The sequence below is a fragment of the Fukomys damarensis genome, unplaced genomic scaffold, assembly GCF_012274545.1.
Source record: "Fukomys damarensis isolate Sample0158 unplaced genomic scaffold, DMR_v1.0_HiC HiC_scaffold_14, whole genome shotgun sequence".
Lineage (NCBI taxonomy): Eukaryota > Metazoa > Chordata > Mammalia > Rodentia > Bathyergidae > Fukomys > Fukomys damarensis.
This window is the reverse complement of record NW_022900926.1, coordinates 54,620,008-54,646,315: the sequence shown is the minus strand read 5'-3', so window position 1 is coordinate 54,646,315 and position 26,308 is coordinate 54,620,008. Positions and strand designations below refer to the sequence as shown.

At 37.1% G+C, this 26,308-nt stretch overlaps 1 protein-coding gene across 6 annotated transcripts in view; it reads left to right on the top strand.

The window, feature by feature from the left end:
- Mdn1 (midasin AAA ATPase 1) overlaps positions 1–26,308 on the top strand; it is a 160,629-nt gene that overhangs the window by 77,821 nt on the left and 56,500 nt on the right. For all 6 annotated transcript variants that reach the window (XM_010633238.3, XM_019208824.2, XM_010633237.3 and 3 more), the window contains exons 35-54: positions 3,047–3,265; positions 3,889–4,086; positions 5,610–5,818; positions 6,716–6,838; positions 8,651–8,848; positions 10,007–10,114; positions 10,470–10,658; positions 12,295–12,384; positions 12,485–12,748; positions 12,974–13,235; positions 14,496–14,655; positions 15,382–15,498; positions 16,672–16,883; positions 18,982–19,130; positions 19,453–19,664; positions 20,190–20,410; positions 21,365–21,478; positions 22,807–22,939; positions 24,414–24,526; positions 25,617–25,750. In XM_010633238.3, the coding sequence (XP_010631540.1) occupies positions 3,047–3,265; positions 3,889–4,086; positions 5,610–5,818; positions 6,716–6,838; positions 8,651–8,848; positions 10,007–10,114; positions 10,470–10,658; positions 12,295–12,384; positions 12,485–12,748; positions 12,974–13,235; positions 14,496–14,655; positions 15,382–15,498; positions 16,672–16,883; positions 18,982–19,130; positions 19,453–19,664; positions 20,190–20,410; positions 21,365–21,478; positions 22,807–22,939; positions 24,414–24,526; positions 25,617–25,750 (3,425 nt within the window). The remainder of the gene's footprint in view (positions 1–3,046; positions 3,266–3,888; positions 4,087–5,609; positions 5,819–6,715; positions 6,839–8,650; positions 8,849–10,006; positions 10,115–10,469; positions 10,659–12,294; positions 12,385–12,484; positions 12,749–12,973; positions 13,236–14,495; positions 14,656–15,381; positions 15,499–16,671; positions 16,884–18,981; positions 19,131–19,452; positions 19,665–20,189; positions 20,411–21,364; positions 21,479–22,806; positions 22,940–24,413; positions 24,527–25,616; positions 25,751–26,308) is intronic.

Below are 26,308 nucleotides of genomic sequence, written 5' to 3'. Positions count from 1 at the left end.
TTATTCCCTGACAAAAATTATAATTTTTATTGAGACCGTTTGTTAAATTTATTAAAATATTTTTATGCTTTTTTGTTGTTTTGTTTTGTTTTTTATTTTTTTGAGGCAGGGTCTCGCTATATAGTTGAGGTTGACCTGGAACTCACTATGTAACCCAGGCTGGTCTTGAACTCACAGCGATCCTCCTTCCTCAGCCTCCCGAGTACTGGGATTACAGGCGTGCACCTCCACACCCAGCTTGCTTTATTTCTTATTACAATATCTGTCATGAATATTGATCTCATTCATCGTAGGGAATTTATATCTGTACATATCTTCATTTTTTTCCCCATTCTCCTCCACTCCCTTCAGCCCTTCTTCCCCTCCCCATTCTTATAATCTTTGTTTCCATTGTTTTCCCTTCCTTCTCCTGCTCCCTTATTCCCCTTCCTGTTCGAGTATGTTCTTAAACTTCTCAGTATCCTCCATTATGTTCCATATTTACCTTTTGGATTTCTCACACAAGAAAAACAATGCTATATTTAAACTGTGTCTGATTTATTTAGTTTAAGATTATTATGGTCTTGAGGTGGATTCATTTTCCTATAGATGATTCAAATTCATCTTTCTTTATGGTAGAAGAGTACTCTATAGTATATAAGTACCACATTTTCTTCATCCATTCATCTTTTTATGGGAATATGGGCTGTTTCCAAGATTTAGCTATTATAAACTATGCTGCTATAGAAAAGAGTATGTGTATATACTGTGGTATGATGTTTTTAACTCTTTTGAGAAGGTACCTAGAAGAGGAACAACTGGTTCAAATAGTGAAGGCATTGTTTCCGGACATATAAACTCTGGTTGAGCCTGTGTATGTGTGTTACTCAGTGTTATTAGGAAAAGCTAATAACATGAGGTTAAAGATGATTTCCCAAGGGCCAGGAATTTATCTCAATGGTCCCACCGCCTCCACCACAAGCCCAAGGACCTTAGTTTGATCCCCGGTACCAAAAAAGATAACCTCTTGAATTCACACATACGAAATCCCGGGTGTTTACTATCCTTGGTAGATGGTCACTTGCAACTCCCTTGAGAACTCTGGACTCAGACATTTGCTTTCCTCGGTAAATGATTTCTTGCTGTTCCCATAAAAACTCTGTTAATAGTTTAAAAATGCACTACTGTGATTTACAGGCAAATATACATACTCCCTGTTTCTAATTGATTATAAGCTGGCTGAAAAGAATAAAGTTTATCTTAGCTCCTTAAAGCTCTGATCCCTTGTGCTTAGCTCTTTGGTGTCTTTTCTAAATAAGACCTTTTCTCTACCTTTGGGATCCCCGACAAAATAGAACTTATTCTAGTTTTTTGAGGAATGTCCATAGATTTCCATAGAGTTCCTTACAGCCCCAGTTATTGGTTGATTTTGTGATGAGCACTATTCTTTCCGAAGTGAGATGGAATCTCTGTTGATTTAATTTACATTTCTCAAATGGCCAGTGATGTTGAGCATTTTTTTGATATATTTATCTGCTGTTTATACTTCTCATCTGAGAAGTGTGTATTCATTTCAGATGCCCATTTTTGGGGCCGGGGATTTAGCTCAGTGGTTCCACTGCCTGTCTCACAAGTACAAGGACCAGAGTTCAATCCCCAGTACCTACCCCAAATCAAATCAGATGCCCATTTTTTGATTAGTCTTTAAATTGGGGGGGTCTTTATTCTGTTGGTGTACCGTTTTTTTTCTTTTTTGGCTGTGCAAAAAATTATAATTAGGATAGTCATTCAACTTGAGTCATAAAATAAATTTTGTGACCTTTCCTTAAATTGCCTAATTCACTAATGCACAGCAAATAAATAAATGCTTAAACTGAAATGCAGCATTTCCTATTAACAGTGACTATAGTCCAGATACTGCATTAGTCAGCTTTTCATCACTGTAGCAAAATACCTGACATAAATCAGCATTAAGGAGGGAAGGTTATTTTGGCTCATAGTTCTAGAACTTCTGCTTCTTAGTTGGCTGGTTTCATTAATGTGGCCCTAAGGTTAGGTAGGATATCATGACAGTCATGAAACAGAGAGTAAGCAAAAGAGCCCAAGAGAAAGGATCCTGGGAAGACCAGATACAGTTCCCAAGATAATGCCTCCATGATCCACTAGACCATTCTGTCTGTTTCTACCATCTCCATGAAGCCATCAGATTTTGAGCTCAGCAGTTGATGAATCCACTTGATGGAATATGAGCCCTCATGATCCCATTCACTACTCCAAACACCCATTAGCAACCAACCAAGCCTTTATTACAGTGATCCTTTGGGAGACATTTCAGATAAGAACAATAACAGGTTAATAGAAAATGGACTGACATCATCTAACCTATTGAACATCATGGACCAGCAACACAGTAAGTGTAGAAGATTAGTTATTAACCCATAGTTAAAAGGGAATTGCAGCTCCCTGCTGTTCTCCAGCATTGTGAGAGCGTCATAACAGCATATGGCTTGTATGACTATACGAGTTAATTAAAGACCAAAAATCAAAGTACAGAATGTGAATGCTTTCACTATAATAAAAGACATCTTAAAGCAGCACCTCTCTCAGAAACTGATTATAAAATACAAGTAAAATTAGGAAATACGTTTGTAACTATTATTATTATCATTATTTGGAACCAGGGATTGAACCTGGTCCTTGCATTTGCAAGGCAGGTAGTGGAACCACTGAGCTAAATCCCCAGCCACTTGTAAAATTATTGTGGCATAACTTCATACTTGTGTTTGAAAATTAACCCAATGTATACTTTTTTCTATGAGTTGTTTGCAGGCTATAATTCTCCAGTTTTCTTTTTTTTTAAATAGAGATGGAATGCTATTTATGAATCCCTTGGCAATATGATAAAAACTATGACCCTTCTTCTTTAGAAAACAATGTTAATATGCTCTCAAAAAATTTTGCACATAAGCCAAGGAGCATGGATCCCTTCTTGTCCTTCTGTGGGTGCTAAGTAGTGAAGTCATATTCTGTGATGTCCCTAAGAAGCAAATGTATCTTTGTATCTTAGGAGCTGACATAGCTGAAGTGATGCTAGATTTCATTGACTGGTTGACCCACCAGGAGTTTGGCCGAAAATGTGTGGTCAGTATCAGAGATATCCTGTCCTGGGTTAACTTCATGAACATAATGTGTGAGGAAGCTGCTGTGATAAGGCCAGAAACCATCTCAACTGTTACGTCTTTTGTCCACGCTGCATGCCTGGTGTACATAGATGGAATAGGTTCAGGTATGTTGTCTGTTAGCTGTTAGGGACAAAGAGAAAAGGGTAGAGTGGAGTGGAAAGAAGAATAAACCCAGGCTTCTGAACCGGGTATTTACTTAAATCACTTGATCAAACATTTCCAAAACCCAAACAGCTTTCCATTATTTGAAAGAGGTGATGCTTTTGAAAGGTAGACCAGATAATAGATGTGAAGTAGTGATGATGAGTAAAGAGTGTTGAAAATGGCCTTGCTCTTGAGCACTAGATAGTCCTTGAGTGGTCATTGCTAGCTAATGGTCAGAATCTTTTAGTTTGTTTTGTTTTAAATAAATTTGCCACATATTTAAATTTTGCCATTTCAGCCAGGAAGAAAAGGAATGTAGGCCAGAATGCTCAATATTGCCATACGAGTCTTTTTCCAGACTGACTTGTCATTGAGGGACATACCTTACTGATTGATGCATAGTAATCATGCAGGGGTGGGGAGCAGGTCAGCCTTCTTTGGTAGGACTGCTTACATTGGAAATTGTATTTATCTATAACTCTGCTGAGGCATCTTTTTATATGTATCTGTTGTAGAGCTGCTCAGAAGTTTTGAGTTTTGTGTTACACTTGTTCCCTGATATAGTGATTCTCTTATCTTTTAGGAGTAACTTCATCTGGGTTTGGTACAGCCCTGTTGGCTCGAGAAGAATGCCTAAAATTCCTAATAAAGAAAATTTCCAAGATAGCCCGACTTACAGAATATCAGAAAAATGAATTGAAGATATATGATAGACTCAAGGCCAAAGAATTCACTGGAATTGACAACCTTTGGGGAATTCATCCATTTTTTATACCAAGGGGTAAGAATGATTCAAAATAAATTATTCTCATACTATAGATTATAGATGTTTTTATTTTTAGTGTAATTTTTTTTTTCCCTGGGGGATCAAACTGAGGACCTTGCGCTTGTGAGACAGGCTTGGTGCCCCTGAGTTAAATCCCCAGCCACTGTGTAATTTTTAATGTGCTATAGTCATGATTATCTTTGAACTAGTATCTAATTTACGATCTGATTTGGTATAACCTTAATTATGTGAATAGTTATAAATATATAACTGAAATGTAAAAATATGGGGAAGTGTAAGACTTAATCTGTAAAGAGATTATCATGTAAAAATGCATTTATTAGTTGGTACACACAACAGTTAAGTAAAGGTATAAAGCTAAAGTCAGTAAATTTTTAAATTGTGTACACAGGCCTGTTTAGCCCACAATATATGTTAATCATAGAACCTTGTTGCTCCTTAGAAAAGCAGGATAGTTTACTCTTGTGGACTGATACTGTTAGTCAACTTCTTGTCTTTGGCATCTGTCTGCCTTGTAGCCTAATAGTCATAGGTACTCAGAATACACTTGTTTGAGTGAATGTATGAATGGAATGGGAAATATATTAGTCTAAGAGACAACAGGTTTGAGTTTTGATATTGGCTTTCCTGGTTAGGTTACCTCTACCATTCATTCATTCCTTCATTCATGCTTTTGAGGTGGTAGGGATTGAACCCCAACCCTTGCATGTGCTACTCAATTCTCTGTCACCAAGCCCTCTACAAAAGAATTTAAATTATGTATCTTCTAAGGCACTCTTAGTATTTTACATGATTCTGTTTTCTACTCCCTTCCTTTCTACATTATTAATCATCGAGTACCCGAAATATTCAGAGTTATAGTGGCAGATTATAGGAGGACCCTCTTCTCAGAGGTCATTTTTCTTTGACATTACTTTATCCCTGATGGGCACTCATGATATAACTATTAGATCCCTTTTTCCATCATTGTGATAATATTCGGGGCTGCTGTGTAGGAGCTGTATGCCAGTGGCCTGGGACTGGCTGGTTTTGCTTCTGCTTACAACTTGGCACAAGCATTAAGCTGTAGAATACTATTGTTATTCATCCATGAACGTAAGGGTTCTATATTATATTTTGCAGTGTCTTAATGGCCTAAAAACCTTGGAACTATGTAGTTTATGCTTGGCTTTTAGAAAAATACCTGTTTGTACAAGTACATCTAGTATGGTCCATGTAGGTTGTGAAAGCAGTTCCATGTTTGCAACTAGACTAGACCTTTGTATGTATGTACACGTAAGTTCATAGCGATGGAGAGAATATGTGTTGTAAGCATGGTTGAAAATAGTATGCTATTGACTCTGTAGTTTTAAATTCTAAAAGTGAGGTGAATATTGAAATGTTAGCTAAATAATTTCATTGCAGGTATTTCTTCACTGGGTATGTTACTGGGTTACTTCTTAAAATGTTGAGTTGACATATACATAGGATGTGTGTACATTCAGCTTTCTACATGGTTTTGTTTTTCTTTGCTTAAGGACCTGTCCTGCCCAGAAATAATATTGCTGACTATGCACTTAGTGCAAGCACCACAGCTATGAATGCCCAAAGACTTTTAAGGGCTACCAAATTGAACAAACCAATTCTTCTGGAGGGCTCCCCTGGTGTTGGCAAGACAAGTTTGGTGGGAGCCTTAGCAAAGGCTTCAGGAAACACCCTTGTTCGAATTAACCTCTCAGAGCAGACAGTAAGTGTACTTACAGTTTATAGGCATTGTTACAGGTGAAGTTTTGATATATTGATATTTTTGAGTTTTGATATTGGCTCTCCTGTTTAGGTTACGTCTACCATTCATTCATTTCATTCATTCATTCATTCATGTTTTTGAGGTGGTAGGGATTGAACCCCGACCTTTGCATGTGCTACTCAATTCTCTTGTCACCAAGCCCTCTACAAAATAATTTAAATTATGTATCTTCTAAGGCACTCTTAGTATTTTACATTATTCTGTAGCAGGATCATCTTTTTCTACTCCCTTCCTGTCTCTATTTATGGTTTCCTAATTAGAAACAGTTATGACATTATCAGTAACCTAAATATTTCATATGATGATAAATACCACAGCAGCATGACCTTCCAAACTGATTTGCTTCTGGATTCATTAATAACTAATACCTCTTATGTTATTTTCTTTTAATTCATAGTTTTGTCCTAATTCTGTTTTGAGAGAGAAGTATTCACGTTGGTATTTATTGTAATATAATACTACCTAATTATTTTCTTTCTGAAGAAAAATTGGTAGAGATAAAATGACAGTCTTACTAAAACATGAGACAGAGATGACAAATTGATTGGAGGCCTGGGAGCAGTGCCTGGGCATTGTTGTTGGTTTGTTTATTGATTTGTTTTAAAGGTCTTTACTTTCTAAGTGCACAGAACCGTAAATGTGGCCATCTGCTTAAACTGACTGACAGCATTGTGATTAGGGCTTGTTTGGGCTCTTGGTAATATGTTGGGTGTGGTTGGCTCTAGAAGAGTGGTGGCATAAAGCTGAAGTATTTATCACTTCAGACCTAGGGACTTAGTATCTAGTCTAATTTTTTCAAAATAATAATAGCTTTTCCCCCACTTTTTCTCCTCAAAGGACATCACAGACCTCTTTGGTGCAGATCTACCTGTTGAGGGTGGTAAGGGAGGAGAGTTTGCCTGGCGTGATGGCCCCTTGCTTGCAGGTTTGAAGGCAGGCCATTGGATTGTTCTGGATGAGGTAAGCGCCCTGTGCATCACGCTCAGGCTGAGTTCATATATGTGAGGAGCGCTCCTTCTCATTGCTCCAGGGAATATTTTAGTAGGTGGACATGTTGAGGCCTAGTAGAGAACAAAAGTCTATTGAAAATGTCCTCTGTGGTTTCTTTTAAGAATTAAAAATGTCACTTTACAAAACACAGGTTCAGAACCCCTCTTTACCTCGAATCTACAAATGCTCCTACTTTTTAAAACAATATTTCAAAGAGAAAAACATGCATTTTGGCTTACTTATTCTCAACTTCTGCAGGCTTGATATACCAATGTTTGTATTTACCTCAGAAATGTTTGTCAGCTGCTTCATGTTTTGTTAATGTTGCAGGGAGATGAGATGGACATACATGATGACATACAAAAATAAGCAAATAAATGATGTGTGTTTTATGTGCATATGGGATAAATTACTGATCAGAAGAAAATATATCATGAAATATAGTTAATATTGAATGTTTATGTCTAACAGACAGCTAGAGATAAGGAATCAAGTCTGTTTGGAATGTCTAATGTTAGCATTAAATAGCAAAAGGCTAGAAGTATTTTGGAGCGGAAATGATTAGAGTAAGGTAAGTGCTCGAGAGGAAACTGAAAACTGACCCTATAGCTAGACTAGATTTACACCCTTTTGTGTCTAGACATTAGAGAAGTGAATGTGAAATTCTTTCTACTCAGGAGCTGCCTACTGTTTTGGGGGAGATAATCAAGAAGAGGGAGGTTTTTCCAGATGTTTTTGGAAAAAGGTATCTGATAGAATATTCATTAGCTAGAAAAACAGAAAGCTTCATTTTAAAGCTGAAGGCTACTGACCAAGCTCACCTTTGGTGGAAATGCATGCAGTAATTTAAACTACTAAAAAACATCTCGGCTTTCCAACACACTTAAGTGCAGCTTTCTAATTGAGAGTGTCCAGAGGAGTTTTACTTTATATTGTTTATTTAAATGAGACAATTGAGGGCTGGAGATTTAGCTCAGTGGTTCTGGCACCTGCCTCATAAGCACAAGGGCCTGAGTTCGATCCCCGGTACAAAAAAATAAAACAAAACAAAAAAATAAATAAATAAGACAATTGAAACTCTTAATTGAGTGTAGTCTGGATATTATATTTTATTGATTTATAATTTTCCCAGTCGACTTTGTGTGTTACCTAAAAACTACCCATATCTTACTCTTGAGCTATGAACCTCAGCATCTGAAGACCTCCATTCAGCTTTTCATTTTTTGCTTAAGAACTCCTTTTTTGGTTGTTCTTTTTTACAAAACTGGTGGTGAAAAGTATTTGTGTAGCTCTACTTCATGTTATTTATACTATGATTCTGAAACCTGTTTGGACAAATTTTGTGCGTTATTTGCGTTAGGAGAGTGTAAAGAGCATCAGGTCTTATCTGTTGCCTGTAAGCAGTGGTAAATGAAATCTGTATTGCCAAGATGTTATAACTTACAAAGTAAGATCAGTAGGTGCATGTAAAGGATACAGTTCAATGTTAAAGAAGGTTTTAACTTTAAAGCTCATTCTGAATACTTTTTCATTTTACTCAGAAACTATTGACATACATATAAACAGGTGTATTATCTAAGATCTTTTATATATGTGACAGAGGATCATAGAATGAATACACATCAACTCATCACTTGGCTTAAGAAATAGTGGGTTACAACCAATGTTTTAGCTTTCCTGTCTTGAAAACACTCCTGATTTACTGCATTTTAGTCTCTTGATTTTTGTTGTAGTTGTGTAACATATATAATGAAACACATACATACTTTCTTCTTCACGTAGCTAAATCTGGCTTCTCAGTCTGTACTGGAAGGACTCAATGCTTGTTTTGACCACCGAGGAGAAATCTATGTGCCGGAGTTAGGAATGACCTTTCAAGTACAGCATGAAAAGACGAAGATTTTTGGATGTCAGAATCCTTTTAGACAAGGAGGTGGGAGAAAGGGGTTGCCCAGGTCTTTCCTTAACAGATTCACTCAGGTAAGATTTGCTGCTTTCATAGGGATGAAAGATATTTAAGATTGCTGCAAGAAGTTTTTTAGGATCTTCTGTTCAAAGATGATCAGTTTAATCGTTCTTTTCTTGGCTTTACATAATGAATATTGATGTGATTATTTCCCACCATCACTTCTCATCTAGTCGGAATCATATTATCCTTTGACCTAGAAATAAGGTCATCGCCCTCTTCAGATTCTTTTTTCGTACTGAGGAGTCCTGTGATCTTTATGTGTCTATGTGGTTTGTTAACATACTTTTAAAAATTTTATAATGAAAGGCCTGGGATTTATCTCAGTGGCTCTGGTTCCTTCCTCTGAAGCACAAGGACCCAAGTTTTGGTACCCCCCAAAAAATTATAATGAAATCAATACATTTTAAAGAAAACTACCATGAAGTATAAAAATCCAATATTCCCCATTCTGTTATTATTAATACTTTGATATCTTTCCTTATGCTTTTATTTGTTTGAAGAGAGGGGTGTGTGTGTTTGTGCATGCATCTTTGTTTTAATACCTATGTTTCATTTTGGCTAATTTAGAGGCCAAATGTTCACATGTTGTTAGCTTTCCTTTATCTCCATCCCCTGGTAACTAAGAATTAGTTGAGAACTTTTTTTCTCTCTCTCACTCCCCTCCCTCCCTCCCTTCCTTCCTTCTTGTCATTTCATTTTGTTGAGAATATTTTTAAAAGAATATTTTACTGTGGAAATTTTCCAATCTATTGAAAGCTTTCTTGCCACCCCAGATTTTGAAAGTATTTAGTGTTACACATAGTAAAATTTTAAAAACATAGTTTAAAAAAATACCAAACTAGCATAGAGTTTAAAAATGAAACCACTGTTCTATATTTCCACAATTTTGGTTCTTACAGCTTTAAGAATGCAATAATAGAGGGCTGGGGATTTAACTCGGTGGCACCGCGCCTGCCTCACAAGTGCAAGGTCCTGAGTTTTATCCCCCGTACCAAAAAAAAAAAAAAGACAATAATAGAGATAATGTATAGAACTGAAAATTATATATTTGACTTAGTTAATGTAATTTGATGTGGTGTTAAAGATTTTATTTAACAACATGGTAATAACTTCTAGTGTTTTATAAAGAGAAATATTGGCATCTTTTTTGTTGTTTTTCATTTCTATAGGTCTTTGTGGATCCCCTTACAGTAATTGACATGGAGTTCATTGCCAGTACTTTGTTCCCAGCCATTGACAAAAATATTGTTAAGAAAATGGTAGCTTTCAATAACCAAGTAAGTGTCTACTTGTATGAAATGTTCTATGTTTTCCTGGCTGTGTTTGAACCAGAATTTTCTCAACATGTGACTTTACTAAATTATCAGCTAACTAAAATAAGTCATAAAATTCTATAAGTTTCTATTGGAATGCAGGCTACTTATTTGAGGGATGTGGCAACTCCTTTCTGTATTGTGAATAACACTTAATACGTGTAGAGTGTTCCTAACATTGGAAGTCTGAGGGTAGAGAAGCATCTAAATGAAGCCTATTTGTTTTCATATCACATGAGCTTTTTTCATGCACTGGCATTACTTAATGTAGTAACTGGCAGCAGGACATATTTCTCATTAAGAATTATTTTATTTCTAGATTGATCATGAAGTTACTGTTGAGAAGAAATGGGGACAAAAAGGAGGACCCTGGGAGTTCAATCTCCGGGACCTTTTCCGTTGGTGTCAGTTGATGCTGGTTGACCAGTCCCCTGGCTATTATGATCCTGGTCAGCATGTGTTTTTGGTCTATGGTAAAAGAATGAGAACCAGGAAGGATAAAGAAAAGGTGAGTTTCACATTTCTCTTTGATATTTCTATCTGAAAGTTGATTTCCTCCTCAGGGAGAGAAAGAGTATAATACTCAACACTGATAATTCCAAAGCTTGGAAATTTAGAATTTATAGAAATAGATGAAACATCTCCCTTTCATAGCATAGTTTGTTTTAGAGAATACAGTTTGCTCATTTGTCTAAATCCCCTAAATTTTCAACATTTTAAAAGAGCATTATCCTCCAGGAATAATAAAGACTTAAGTCTTTCATCCGTTTACAAGCGCAAAGATGAACAGAAAAGTCCTAGTGACTTAACCTGGTTTTGCAAAAGCAAACAAACCAGCTAGATTGTGAATTTGTAATTTTAACCTCCAGAGGGGAGAGGACAATATAGTAGTATGTACTTTAAAGTAGAGTGTGTAGTAAGAAACTCCCGAGCCTAGAAGCGTGTGGTAGGATTGCTTTCTCCATGCTTCCTCTATTCTCAGTCAAATGTGTGGCACTGATTATGATTTTATCTTCATTATTTTCTAACTTCAGTTGAATGTACAATTATATTTGAATATTGATGCTTTTGATATAGTGTAATTTTTTGGTTGGATTTAAGTTTTCCTGCTGTTATGGGCTAAATCATTAGTTTTTTGTTTTGTTTTTTTTCAGCTTTAATTGAGTTTATTGGTAAATTTTAGGGATACAGTACAGTTACATCCATTGTTGGGATCTTGTACCTCCACATGACAAGTCTTGATATGCAACTCCCATCCTCTCCCACACTTTTAGTGTATATGTATCATATTGTTTTGTTGTTGTTGTGGTTGTTGGGGTTTTTATTTTGTTTTGTTTTTTGATAATAGGGGATTGCTATTGGGACCTTGTGCTTGTGAGGCAGGCAGCAGCATCACTGAGCTAAATCCCAGACACCCACCCTTGTAGGTTTTTAAGAGAGATCCATATACTAAACAATTAACAGAAAATTTTGTAACAGCATAACAATTATACAAGGGAGATAAATTGAATGTAAATAATTGACTATCTGTCATATCTGCATAAGTATTTGGAGGGCTGTCATGCTTTTTGAATCGTACTTAGATTTAAAAATACTTAGATTTAAACTAACATGCTTAGATTTAAAATTAGCTAACAGCGACATGTATATTGTATTAATCTTCTGAATCCTATTAGTCATATCTGTAAAATGGAAAGGATGGCTATTTTGCAGCTCTAAAGGTCAAATATTCTTATCAATAAGGGTACATAATGGACTGTCTTGTACATAGCAGATGGTCAGTTCCTCTTTATTACTATTCTTTTGTTTTTATCTCAAATGATAAAAGCTAACTTTTTTGTCTCTGAGATATTTTACAGTGTCTGGGTTGGTTTCATTTTAATTTGTGGTGTAACCTCACTGAAATTTCAAATAGTTTAAGGTTATGTTTCTGCTCTATGCTTGAGGTTACTTACTTTCATTCCAAAGAATTAAATAAATGTTATCTGTGCTCTTTATATGAAAAAATTCAAAGGGATAAGAAAACTGTTAATCTTGAGGAAATACTGAGTTGTTGCTTTGCTTGTTTTCTAGATGTATTAATTACAGAAAGTTTGAGTAGGAATTCAGTGATTTGTGTTTTGATGGTATCATTTTCCTTTAAGGTCGTAGCTGTATTCAAGGATGTTTTTGGTTCAAATTCCAGCCCATACATGGGAACTGGATTATTTCATATTACTCCCTATGATGTTCAGGTAAGGAGGTAAAAGATAACTCTCTACAATTTTCTGTGGTTTTCATGGCTCTCACTACTGGGCATACTTCTGACATGGCACTGGATCTCCCCCCACCCAGCTGGGCTACTCAATTCTTTCCCGTGGCAACTATGTTCCTCACCCATCTCGTCGCCCCCTGCTGCTACTGCACCAGTCATTCCAGTCTCTGGAGTCCATCATGAAGTGTGTACAGATGAGCTGGATGGTCATCCTTGTGGGGTCAGCATCTGTGGGCAAGACCAGCCAGGTTCAGCTTCTGGCACACCTTACTGGCCACACATTAAAGATCATGGCTATGAACAGTGCAATGGATACTACTGAGCTTCTTGGTGGATTTGAGCAGGTAACTATTAGGCCTGGTTGAAGGTATTCCTTATTAGTGGTAATTACAGATAACAGGGTCCCCTCACTCTTTTTTTTTTTTTTTTTACCGGGGGTCAAATTCAGGTCATTCAGGTCCTGTGCTTGTGAGGCAGGTGGCAGAACCACTGAGCTAAATCCCCAGCCCCTAGGATCCCCTCACTCTTGCCAATGGTCATCATGATTTCATGTGCTCTGGAAATTGCAGGTTGATCTTACACGACCTTGGAGGCAACTGTTAGAGAAGGTAGAAGATATTATAAGGGGACTGTTGAGGGTTAGCCTCTTAGTCAGTGCTGATGATTCAGAAGTAGTGCTGAGAGCTTGGAGCCATTTCCTTCTGACATATAAACCCAAATGTTTTGGAGAAGATGGTAAAGGTATCACGATGGAGATTGTCAATAAACTGGAAGCAGTATTGTTGCTCATGCAACGACTCAATAATAAAATCAACTCATACTCCAAGGCAGGTATGTATATCTGAATATGTGTATCGTTTGCTTAGCAATGCCCATGTGTTCATTTATAAGAATATATTTGTGACTGTTATGCCCATATTTTTAATAAATTTAATGACTAATAATGAAAACTCGGACATGTTTGACTTGGAAAGTATAGTGAATCCAAAGTTGAGTATTCCAAAATGGTATTTTAAATTCAAGAATCAAGAGTTTGAATTGATAGTTAGGATGTATTTATTTAAGCGGAAGAAGTATGTCCATTTATATGATAAATGGTTAACATAGAAACTTAGTTCTTTCCTTTCATGGTGCCACTTTCTGGGTGATGATGCATGCACCTTCTAGCAGGGTTAACACAGTCACAACATGCTGTAATTTTTATGGCTTTGTGCCAGGTGTCTTGAACCACTGGTGATGATACATGCATGACTATCCAATGCATGACTGTACCATTTATACAATTAGTGGTACAAGTGGCCTGATGGGACAGTCATGCAGGTACCACTGGTGGTCCAAGCTAGCAGGAACATGTTATTTTATTTATTTATTTATTTATTTATTTATTTATTTATTTATTTATTTATTTATTGGTACTGGGGATCAAACTCAGGACCTTGCTCTTGTGAGGCAGGATGTGGCATGAGTGAGCTAAATCCCCGGCAGGAACATGTTAATTAAAAGGCCCAGGGTTTAGGTTTGTCATTAGATTGCCATATTTCTGTATTATGCTACTATATGAAAGTGCTATCTCTGTAAGTTCAATTATTAAACTTGGATTTTCTTCATAATAACCATATCATAGGATTATAGTAATAGCTAGTATTTACTTGCCATGTCCTTTAGAGTTTATATAGCCCTTCCCTGAAAATTTTTCAATTGTCTTTCCTTGTTGTTGGAAATAGTATTATGATCCTTTTTCATATCACAGGGAAATATATAATGGATTAAGCCAGGAGTGTACTTAGTCTTAGTTTCTCACTGTTAACAAGTTGAAAACTAGGGTAAATATATGAAATAACTGCTTTTAGACATTGGACAACAGGCTGCACAGGACTGTGATACCTGAGGGAATGGAGGCAAAAAGAAAAGTTAAGATGAAACCCTATAATCACACTGGCTTTCTGCCTTAATGCAATTACTGATTACAGAGTAGGTAGGGAAGTCCATCTTCACCACTTAAGATTTAACTCTGTGCATGTAACCATTAATTCAGAAAGCCATTGAGTTTTTTGTTTGTTTCTGTTTCAAACCTGATTTTTCTCATTCCAGAGTTTGCCAAACTTTTGGAAGATTTCCGAAGTTTTGGGACAAAGCTTATGCAGTCAGCCACTGGCTGCAACCATGGCACATTTGAATGGGTTGACAGCATGTTAGTTCAGGCCCTGAAATCTGGAGACTGGCTTCTGATGGACAATGTTAACTTGTGCAAGTAAGAATCTTCTGTTGGAAACTTGGGATATGCTTGGTAAAGTAGAAAGCAAGATGGAGGCTCTCTTAAGTTTTTGATCTATTGTTTTTCTTAACTAGCAATGTAGCTTCCCCCATTTTCTATAAACTTCACTGATTCTCTGATAAACAATGGTAATTGGTCATTCTAGAGTATATAGTTGACAAGCTGGGCTAGTGGCACACGCCTGTAATCCCAGCACTTGGAAGGCTAAAGCAGAGGAGTCGCCACAAGTTTGAGGCCAGACTGAGCTACATAGCAAGACCCTGCCTCAAAAAATACTCAACTGTGTAGTTGACATAATAGACGCCACTACAGGTTGAATGGTGGCTTCTTCCTGGAGGTTTTTTGTTTGTTTGTTTGTTTGTTTGTTTTTTTAAGTCTAGCTCCTTTTAAGTGCATTTGACCATGTTGAGAATAAGAGAGGAAAAAGGGTTATACAGAGTAGGAAACGTTCTGTCAATTTTCTTAATTGCCTTTGTCTACTCAGCAAATAATTTGTGCGTTTACTATGTGTAAAGCTATGGGCTATGTGCTTTAAGGAATAAAAGCGGGAATCCGTGGGCAGTCTTCTTTTGAAAGAGATTACAGCTCTGAAGGGAAGTGATCCCTGAAGAAAGGAAGATTTGTGCTGGAAATGGCTGGAGGCTGTTGTAACTAAAATAGTCAAATGTCACTCAGGCAGTCATTTGAGTTTTGTCTGTATAGCCCATCAGTGCTGGATCGTTTGAATGCTTTGCTTGAACCTGGAGGTGTCCTCGCTGTTAATGAGAGAGGAATGATAGATGGATCCACTATGACCATAACACCTCATCCTAATTTCAGGTATTTGTATCTCTTAATTCTTGACATAAGAATCTGACCACCTCAGTAGCAGAGGTACACATTCCATTCTGTGGGACCTCATTGTAGATCACACTCATATCAAATAGTGAGGAAGGCCATCCATTTATTCATTCAATTAAAACAAATCTTTATTGAGGCTCTGCTGTTTGCCAGGTACTATTAGGCTCTGGGGGCATAGTGTAAACAAGAGAAGTGAGAAAGTTATTATATTACACTGATAAATGCATACCCATATATATATAGTAGCGCACTTTATAAAAGTTAAATTATGGTAATGGTCATCAACAGATGGTTGAAGAAAAGGTGGTATTTATACACAGTGGATTACTCATTAAAGAAGGATAACTTTTAGTCTTTTGTAGTAAAGTGAAATAAATCAGACACATGCAGTTAAATATCACATGGTTTCTCTTATATGAGAAACCCAAAATATAAATAATTTAAAGAATAAGGTAAAAGAGATGATAGGAAACCAGGAGGTAGACTCAAGATAGGAAGTGTGTAAAAATGACCAAGATTGGGTATATTTATGTTCCTGTTCCCCAAGATCTTTGTTAGCAAGGAAGGGGAGAAAGAGGGGTGAGGTTCCTACTTTGGGTTGGTAAAAGGTGGAAGCTAGAGACCAGTAGCAGTCTTTTTGCAGTAATCTAGGCAGGTGTAGATGGTTTAGACTAGGGTGGTCTGATGAATGGAATTTGCAGGTGAGCTTGTGAGTTGAAAAAAAGAAACAGGTTGACACTTAGGTTTTTCACTTTGAATAACTGGGTGAATGATGTTGCTATGTGAAGTTGTTAGATAGGATAGTTCCTTAAGAAAGTAGGCTTAGAGAAACTGATTTGCTGTATTGCTGCATGTTAAAAGTTAAGATTGGGCACTGGGGATTTAATTTAGTAATTCTGGCCCCTGCCTGACTGCCTTGCAAGCACAGGGTCCTGGGTTTGATCTCCAGTATAAAGAAGGAAGGGAGGGAGGAAATTAAAAGTAAAGATTGACTATAGATGATCAAAGCACACTTTTAAGTTACTGTTAGCTTTCCTAATGAGCTTCCTAGAGATGAGTCACATAGGCTTTTTCCCTTACTCATTATTGCTGAGTTTCACAGTTGGTCCTATTGCAAGAATTTTTTTCTCCACTCTACTGCTACTTTTCCAGGCTTTTTCTATCAATGGATCCTGTTCATGGAGAAATATCCCGAGCTATGAGGAATCGTGGACTTGAAATCTACATTTCAGGAGAAGAGAATGAGACAAAAAATCCAGATAAGCTGGATTTGAAAGTTCTGCTGCACAACCTTGGGTTGGTGGGAGACAGTGTGTGTGACATCCTCTTGGCCCTACACAGTGAGACCCAAAGCTCTATTATAGGTGAGATGGTTGGCCTGTGGTCCTCTGTAGAGTTTGGTCCTGTAGAGATCCATGTTTTTCTGTTGAATTACTAGTCTAGGATTTAGTGTACACAGAAATAGAAATTATTGGAAAAGACTTAAAATGTAGCTGTCTGTAATGCCCCCCAAAATGAACTCAGTATGTCAGAGTGAGGCATAGGAATCAGTATGTTAAAGATATCCCCAAGGTAGATGATGTGTGCAGTCAGAGTCCAACATTTGAATAATTCTACTTTAGGTTCTGGGATTCATGACCTTTGCCCATCATGTCTCCAGGGTCATCATTCTTCTTAAAGGTGGAATAAAAAAAGGAACTTTGAGTTAAAACAGACAGTGATGAGTTCGTCAAAATGTTTCATTGCATAAGAAGGAGCAGTAATAATAAATGAAATACTGTTTATTGAATATTTACTCTGTTAGGAGAACTGCTGATTGCTTATTTAGTTAAGACACATGTATTTCCACTTTACAGATAAGGGTTAGCAAGTATCAAACTTGTCATTCAATTAATAATGACAGCTGAGATTTCAAAGTAGGCTTTGGATTTCTTTCTTTTTTTTTTTTTTTTATTGAGTTTATTGGTACATTTAGGGATACAGTACAGTTACATTCATTGTTGGGATCATGTACCTTTACATGGCAAGTCTTGATTCTCATTTTTTCCCCTTACCTCTGCCCTCCCTTCACCCCCTCCTCCCCTCCCCATCTACAAACACTTTATTTTCATCTTTTCATTCTCTCACATTTTTTTCTTTTCCCTTTTTGTTCTTCCCCTACGTATCACACCTTCCCTACACCTTTAGCTCCTTTCCTCCCATTTCTAAATGTCAGTAATCTTATTAGAATCTTATGCATTGTTGCAGAATATTCACACCAGGGAAACTATTTGGTATTTACACATGTGGGACTTATTTATTTCACTTAGGAGTATATCTTCAATATGTATCCATTTTCCTATGAATGAATCTATTCTCTCGCTCTTTATGGCTGAGTAATATTCCATTTTATAGAAAAACCACAACTTCTTTATCCAGTTTCCAACGGATGGGCAAATAGGTTGTTTCCAAGATTTAGCTATTACAAACCGTGCCGCTATAAACATGGGTGCGCATACTTCTCTGTGATATGATTCTTTTAGTTCTCTTGGAAAGATACCCAACTCTTTCTTTTTTTTTTTTTCTTTTGAGTCAGGGTCTCCCTATATAGTTCAGTCCAGTCTTGAACTCAGCTGTGTAATCCACGCTGGTCTCAAACACAGGGATTTTCCTTCTTCAGCCTCCCAAGTGATGGGTTTACAGGCGTGCACCACCATTCCCAGCCTAGGCCTTGGATTTCAAAGCCTCAGTTTGCTACAATATAAAGACATCCAGGAAAGGGTGGGCTTGAGAGCGGGGAGGTTGTAAGAGAACAGGAAGGGAGATAGGAGATGGGAATGTGTATGTTTCCGCAAGTTCATTGGACCATCAGGAGACCCTGGAATAGGGATGGTGAACCTTCTATAGCTTTAATTGATTGATAACACAACAGCAGTATGTGCCATAAATTCGACACCACTGCTTTGGAGTCTGCTTAGAAAGTGTGTTAGTTACTTTTTTCATCACTGAGACAAAGTACCCGATGTCCAAAGTTAAAGGAGGAAAAGTTTATTTTAGCTCACAGTTTGTAAAGGTTTCAGTCCATAGTTAGCTGGTTCCAAGGCAGAGGGGCATGATGGAGGTGAAACCATCTCTGGCAGGCAGGAGGCTGTAGGTAACAAGCAGTGACCCTCTTCTTCCTGTCTCTTATATTCTTTCCAGGCTGCTCACTGTACTGACACCCAGGGTGGGTTATACTTAATCCTAGCATTGCACTAAGAATCAATCTCAGCATCACACACTCTAGATCCTACCTCTGAAAAGCCACAACTGTGACCGCATGAGACTTTGGGGCTCATCCACACACAAGCCAAAACAAGTTTTCTATAAGTACCTGGGTGGAGTTGAGTAGAAAAAGTTTGAAATAAGAGTAGAATTTGTAAATTTTCATTAGAGGTTTTGAAAAATCTGTTGCTCACAGATGGCAATATTTTTTCTTTGTAGGTTCTCCAACATCTTCTGTGTCTGCTCTAATACAGGCGGCCATGCTCATTGTCCAGTATTTGCAACGAGGGCTGGGTTTAGACAAAGCCTTTTCAGAAGCTTGCTGGGAAGTTTATGTCCACTCTCAGTATTCAGCAGCAAACCAGAAGGTACTGCCAAATGTTGATGATGACTTTCTAAGTTGTGATACTCTGAACTAGAGAGCAGGGGGAAATTATTTTTATATAAGCTAGCAACTTAAATGACCTGAGAGAGCATTTTAGCTCCAGAAGAGATCTAGTGCCAGGTTTTTTTTTTTAAACAGATCTGTCATGAGCGAAAAGAATATAACTTGTGGTGTTGTATAGTGAAGAATGCCTTAAGAATTGTTGGAAAATGGTCATGTGAACCATAGAAACTTACCTTTGCCATTGTATTTGCTAATAGCATTTATATTGGTTCATATGAACCATGTGTTTTATCTCCTACCAGCTTGTGCAGGCTTTGCTGAAGAAACATGTTTCTTTTTTGAAAGCCCGGGAAAACTGGGGAAACTCCATTCTTGCTGCAGGGCTATGGCCTGATTCTGTGCCTTCTGCTGTCTTTGCTACGGAAGATTCTCATCTCTCTGTTGTCCGAAGTGATGGACAGATTCTGGCATACTGCCTCAACAGGATGAGCATGAAAACCAAAAGCTGGGCCAGGTCAGCAGAGCCTTTAGCTTATGTAGCTCTAGTTTCTTGGCAGATTTTTGCTTTTGCTGGTAACGATTAATACACAATATATTCAACCCAATATTATATGGCCTTTTTAATAGTGCAGCTATTATATTTTTAGTATTATAACATTGTTCCCTATTTATTAGGGAGACATACACAATATTGAACACAGGGCTTTGTGCATGTTAAGTATGTATTCTACCACCAAGCTCTACCTCTAGTCCTGGATACATGTTGTATGTTACCTTTGTGGGTAAATAAATTTTTTCTCTTTACATCTTTGATGAAATATTTGTCCTAGCACTTGGGAGGCTGAGGGAAGAGGATCGCTGTGAGTTCGAGCCTAGCCTGGGCTACATAGTGAATTCCAGATCACTCTCAACTACATAGTGAGACCCTGTCTCAAAAACACCAAAAAAAAAAGATTTGTAAAGTAATTTTCTTAGTTCTTTGGAATGTAAAGTAAAAAGTTATACTAATACTAACTTTGTCCATTCTAATGAATTTCAGGAGTCAGCCTCTTACTTTGCAAGACTTAGAGAAAATTATGCAGTCTTCCAACCCTGAGAACCTAAAATTCAGTGCAGTACAAATGGATGCTTCTTGGATTGATGAACCAGAGGTTTTGGCCATGGCTGTTAAGTTGCTCATAGAAAGAGCAACCAATCAGGATTGGATGCTCAGAGTTAAATGGCTTTATCATTTAGCCAGGAACATACCACAGGGGCTTGGTGAGTACAAAAGCGTAATTTATGCAACTAGGTGATTTATAAACACTTCTCCTGTTCAAATGCCTCAGCAGCCATATTATTCTGTGACTTCTGAGAGATCTCTTAGCAAGAAATTTATAAGATAGCATTAGTTTGAATACCTGTTAAATTAAGGAGCAAGTCTGTCCTTAGATGTATGCCAACAGAAACTTTTGTTATGTCAGGATTTATCAAATACATAAGAAAAAATAGGTTACAGTACTCCTTAGTTTTAAACATCTGCTTTTTAAATTTATTTATTTGTTTATTTATTTATTTATTTATATTCATTTCCCCTTAAAGTGTGTGAGCTTCTAATCTCACCCTACCAGTGCTCTAAGTTGTCACATTTACATTTTGTCTGTACTTTAGTTCAAGAAGAGAAAAACAGTGATAACGACATTGACTAGGTTGCAAAGTGCAGGACATAAAATTTGTTGGTAGAAATTGTTGACTAAAGTAAATGCCTTTACATGAACCTTTCTACTCCATGAAAGCTTATAGATATTGAATGAAGATGTTTTTGACATTTGGTGATCTAAATATGTATATAGACAACTTTTTTATAAGTGTTCTATAAATAGAAAGCATTAGCTTGTGGGATAGCTACTAGCCACACAGAGCTACTATATATAAAGAAACAAACTTTTTGTTTTTTTTAAGGCAGGGTCTCCTTTTGTAGTTCAGGCTGGCCAAATCTGGGCTGGAACTCTTGGGAATCCTCCTGCCTCATCATTTCCGGTTTACAGGCGTGCCACACCATGTCTGACTCAGAAACAAACTTATTAAAACTAAATTAAATCTAATATCCAGTCTTTAAATAACATTAACTACATTTTAAGAACTCACATGTGACTGACAGACAGTAGTACAGCAATGACTGTTCTTTGATAGCACTGCTTTAGATTCCTAATGTCTTCTGTTCTTCCTCCACAGAGTCGATACAGATTCATTTGGAAGCCAGTGCTGCATCTCTTCATAACTTCTTCTCAAATTCTCTCTCAGCTGGTGTTACTAATGTCTTTAAAATACTACAGACAAATATAACAGGTATACACCCACTTTTGATTTCTAGCTCTTGGCACCACTTTTGAAACTTGTCCTTTAGTTTATGGGAGAAAAAAACTTATCACAGTTCCCACCATCACAGTAATTTTTAGAAGGCTCAGAATATACAGATACAAATTCTATTTGTTTATTTGAAACTATCCATTCATCTTTTAGCATCTAAAGGAGGCTGATGTACCTGGGAGTTGGAAGACCAGGCTTAAATCTGCCTCAAAGTAGCTTTTCAATTTTTGGCTTACCATTCATTATCTCGCCTTAGTTTGAAAACTAGAGGGACTAAGCTTTTATTTGTCTGAGGTCCCTTTCACTGTTTTTTATTACGTACTGGTGATTATTGTGTTCACACTGGGCTGTAATTAGTATATCTTGCTGTCACATAATTGATTTGAACTTTTTGAGTTACTTCCAGTTTGAACCACTAGTGGTACAAGCTTCCCCATAGGTGGTCAAGCCATCGAGAATGTCTTAAACACAGGGCCTAACACTTAGCTGTACCCTCAGTTTGTATGTTTTTTTGTGGGGAGAGGAGGGTATTATTTTGAGACAGGGTCTTGCTATGTAGTTCAGACCAGCCTTGAACTCACTGTGTAGCCCAGGCTGGCCTTGACCTCAAGGCAATCCCCCTACCTTAGACTCTGAAGTGCTAGGATTATAGGTGTGTGCCACCCTCTGGAGAGGGTCAGAGTCGTTTTGCAACCACATATATAAGAAGTACCAAGTGTTAGTCAAACATTTATGATGCAGAAACATGTATGATGCAGCAGTTGTTTTATTTTTTTGTTTGTTTTTTTGGGGAGGGGTTCAGTATTGCCCAGAATTGTACAGTAGTGTCAGTCTTTTTGGGTTCGTGGAAGCATCAGTGTATGCACTGCATTGCCTGGTTAGGAAATTGTTTTTAAGCAGAATCATCTGGAATTGTTTTTCTTACTGGAAGCAGATAATAAGACATTTTCATTCTTTTTCTTTCATGTAAATTAAAAATGTTTTGGTGGCAAATGGTGAGAGATGGGGTAATTAAGTCAAGGATTCTTGCACATCAGTAATGGGTCTGAGGAAGTGAACTCATTGAAATATGTTCTTGCATAGATTATATTCTGTAGTGGGGCAGATTTTCAGGACTTCTAGATATTTTGCATTTGTGAAGGAAATAATATAAAAGCTATTGTCATGGACTAAAACCCACAGCATATTTTCTCTGTTCCACTTCTTTCACTCCAGAATTCAGAGTAATCAAAACAAAACAGTGAAAATAGTCAACTGAAACTAGGCAAAGCTTTTTACCTAAAAATTTGTAATTTTTTTAAAACTAGATGACTTTGTTATCCCTCTGGACCCCCGATGGAATATGCAGGCTTTGGACATCATTAGAAATTCGATGGACTTTGATCCACAGACTGACCAACATGAGCAAGTCTTTGCCCTCTTAGAATCACTTGCAAACAAGTAGGTGAACCTTGTAGCTCTCGCCACTGTCTCACTGACCTCACATAATACACTTTTCCTATGACTGTCAGATGTTTCTTATATGTATTTAATTCTTTGTCTTTGTACTGGGGATAGAACTTGAGACCTTGTGTTTGCTTGCAAGGCAGGCGGCGGCACCACTGAGCTAAACCCCCAGCGCTATATGTATTTAATTTTGTGAACCTAACAAGTAATAGGGTGCTAGACATTTTTGTTTTCAATCTTAGTATAAATTGTGAGACTTACTATGTAAAAGTTAATCTTTCATGGCAGGATTGTCATGTTTCTACTGTTTATGGGTCCTAGCAGTTCCTCCCATTTTCATCTCTTTGTATCCTCTCCCCCTCTGCCATCTCCAGTACCGAAGATTGAACTCTGGACCTTGTATTTGAGAAGCAGGTATATCACCTCCAAGCTAAATCTCTGGCCCTCACGCACACGACCTTTCCTTAGCCATCTGTCTATATTGTTTACCATCCTCACATGTTTGAGAGATACATATAGTACCTGTTCACTTATATACAAACTTGCATGTAAATTTACATAGTTATAATATAAACTAGTCTTTATTTTTATTACAGTGACCATGTAATTTTTTGCCTTTTATTTTATTCATTTTTTTAAGGTAAGGTTTTTAGTGTGTAGTCAGGTTAGCCTCAAATTTGCTATGTAGCCCAGGATGGCCTCATAACTCATCCTTTTGCATCAGCTGACCAAGTTGTAAGATTACAGGCTTGCACCATCATTCCTGGCTGAAATTTTAAGAATAATTTTATAATTGAAATACAATGTGCACTGCAAAGCAATATATTAAATTGAGTTTGTTGTGGTTTTGATGACTTGTGGTCTGTCCTAGGACCTCAGGGGCGACATTGCTCTGCCCCTCCCCTGGTAACTTCTAATACCAGAAATTAATGTTATGGTAGGCACTTTGTTAGGATGTTCTAGCAAGGGAGAGCAGCTACTCATATACACTTGTCTGAGGAAATCATCATCCTCTATTGGGGGTGGTTGTCTTCTTCCACTGCATAGAGTTTGGTCGGGGGTGGGGGGCACACACAGGAAATGGTGAATGGTGATGGAGGAATTGGATACCCACCTAGCCAGCCAGATCAGTGAAATCAGCCTTACTGATCAGTGGGATGACATGCTGCACCAGATCCCCTTCACATCCTGTGGTGGCCACTGTGAAGGGTTCAATTTGTTAGATCATAGCAAAGCATTAGCATGACGTCCAGGAGTCTCCCTAGTCCCAGCTTTTTCTGTCTTCTTCCCTCACCTTAGTCTTCATTTGTACTTCTTTTATCTAATGTAGAAGTTGCAGAGGCAGGAGAGGAATGGCAGGATGCAGGACATCAGTGTTCCATGGGGTTGAAGGATTCAACACATAGAAACTATTATTAAAGAGTATTATTAACTTGTAACTTTGTTAAGTGTTTTAATCTTATTCCAGGACGATTATATATCTTGATCGGGAAAAACGGAGTTTTACTGAAGCAAATTTGGTTTCCATTGGCAGCAAAACTTTAAATAGTGTTTTGAGAATGTCTTTTGAATTTCATAAAGGTAAGAACATTTTACCTTTTGTATTCTTTGCTGAAAGCTGGGCATGGTGGCACATGGCTATAATCCCAGCTAATTTAGGTGGCCGAGGCAAGAGATCCTGAGTTTAAGGCCAGCCTTAGTGAGACCTGCCTGAAAATACAGTAAAAAGGGTTAATGTTGCTTTCTTTAGCTAAGAATCTTATTGTATTAGGTAGCCAAAGTTAAGAGATGTATTCATCAGCTATTGCCATTTGGATTTCTTTTTTATCTGTTCACCTCATTTTAGCCATATCCCCTTACTCAGTAGAAATGACTAACATTTACTGAGCACTGGCTCTATGTCAGGTGCTTAGCTAAATGCATTTCACATATTCTTGATGTCATTTACTTTTCATTGCAACTCTGTGAAGTAAGTCTTTGTGTTATGAATAAGGAAGGGGAGACACAGAGATGCTCAGTAGAGCTAGGACTTGAAAATTAAGTCTGTTCACTCAAAATTATGTGTATAGAAACATCTGTTTATAGAAGAGAGCATTTCTACCTTTTTTAATTTTTGTAAATTGAAAAAACAGCTATACTTTTTTGGAAGAAATTTAAACTGCATAGAAGTATAGAAATTGAAAAACTTCATATTGCAGGAGCTAATAGTAGTATTGACTTCGATATCTCCTGACATCTGTGTTAATTATCTATACAGACTCTATATAGTTTTATTTGTATTTAATGCTTTTGTTCTGTGTCTTGCATTTTTCATTGTCTTTATTTATATTGGTAGGTTTTCATTCCTCATCTACCAAACTTATTTATAACAGGCAACGGAGTTAGTTGCTTGCTTGCTTGCTTCCTACCTCCCTCCCAGGGATGCTCTATATCCCCAATCATTTTTATTTTTCATTTTGGAAGAAGGTCTTGCTAAATTGCCAAGGCTGACCTCAAACTTGTAATCCTCCTGCCTCAGCTTTCTGAATAGCTGCTTTGGTTTTTTCACCTTTGAAAAGTGATCTTTGTTTAAAGGCTACTAGTAAATTCTAGATTATGGTTTATTTTGTAAATTTCTAGAGATTAATTTACATCTTATAGAATGTTCTTTTATCTATTTCAATTCTTTAAGATCCAGAGAGTTATCATAGCCTGCCCCATGAAATTGTGGTCAATCTTGCTGCCTTTTTTGAACTTTGTGATGCTTTGATCTTGCTCTGGGTACAGTCTCCACAAGGAATGGTGTCTGATGCTAATGTCCACCGGGTAAGTCAATGTACCTGTTTTTATTTTAAACATCAAGACTTATCTTGATCCAGAGATTCTTAGGGACAAGATTATCTTCAGTGTTACTGTGTATGCAGTATTATTTGAGAAATCTAACTGTTCTCAGTTTTAATGTGTGAAAATATAATTGATATATTATAAAGTGTTTATATTCAGATAGTTCAGTTTGATAAATTTTGACCTCTCTGTAACTGAAGCCATCACTACAAGCAAGGTAGTGAACCTGTCATATCCACCACCTCTAAAAGTTCTGTTGTATCCTATTTTTTTGTTTCTGTCCTCTTTCTTGCCCTAGTCCCAACCAGGTAGCCATTGATCTGATTTCATTTAGTGTTGAACATATGCGTATTCTCTGTGTAGAATTGTATATCATTTTCTTTTATGTCTGGATAATTTTGAGTTGATTCACAAATGGTGTGGTGTATCAATAGTTAATTCTTTTTTATTGATGAGTAATACTTGTGTGAAATCACTATGTATGCTTTCTTTCCATTTACCTGTGGATGGGGCATTTGGATTTTTTTTTTTTTTTTTTTT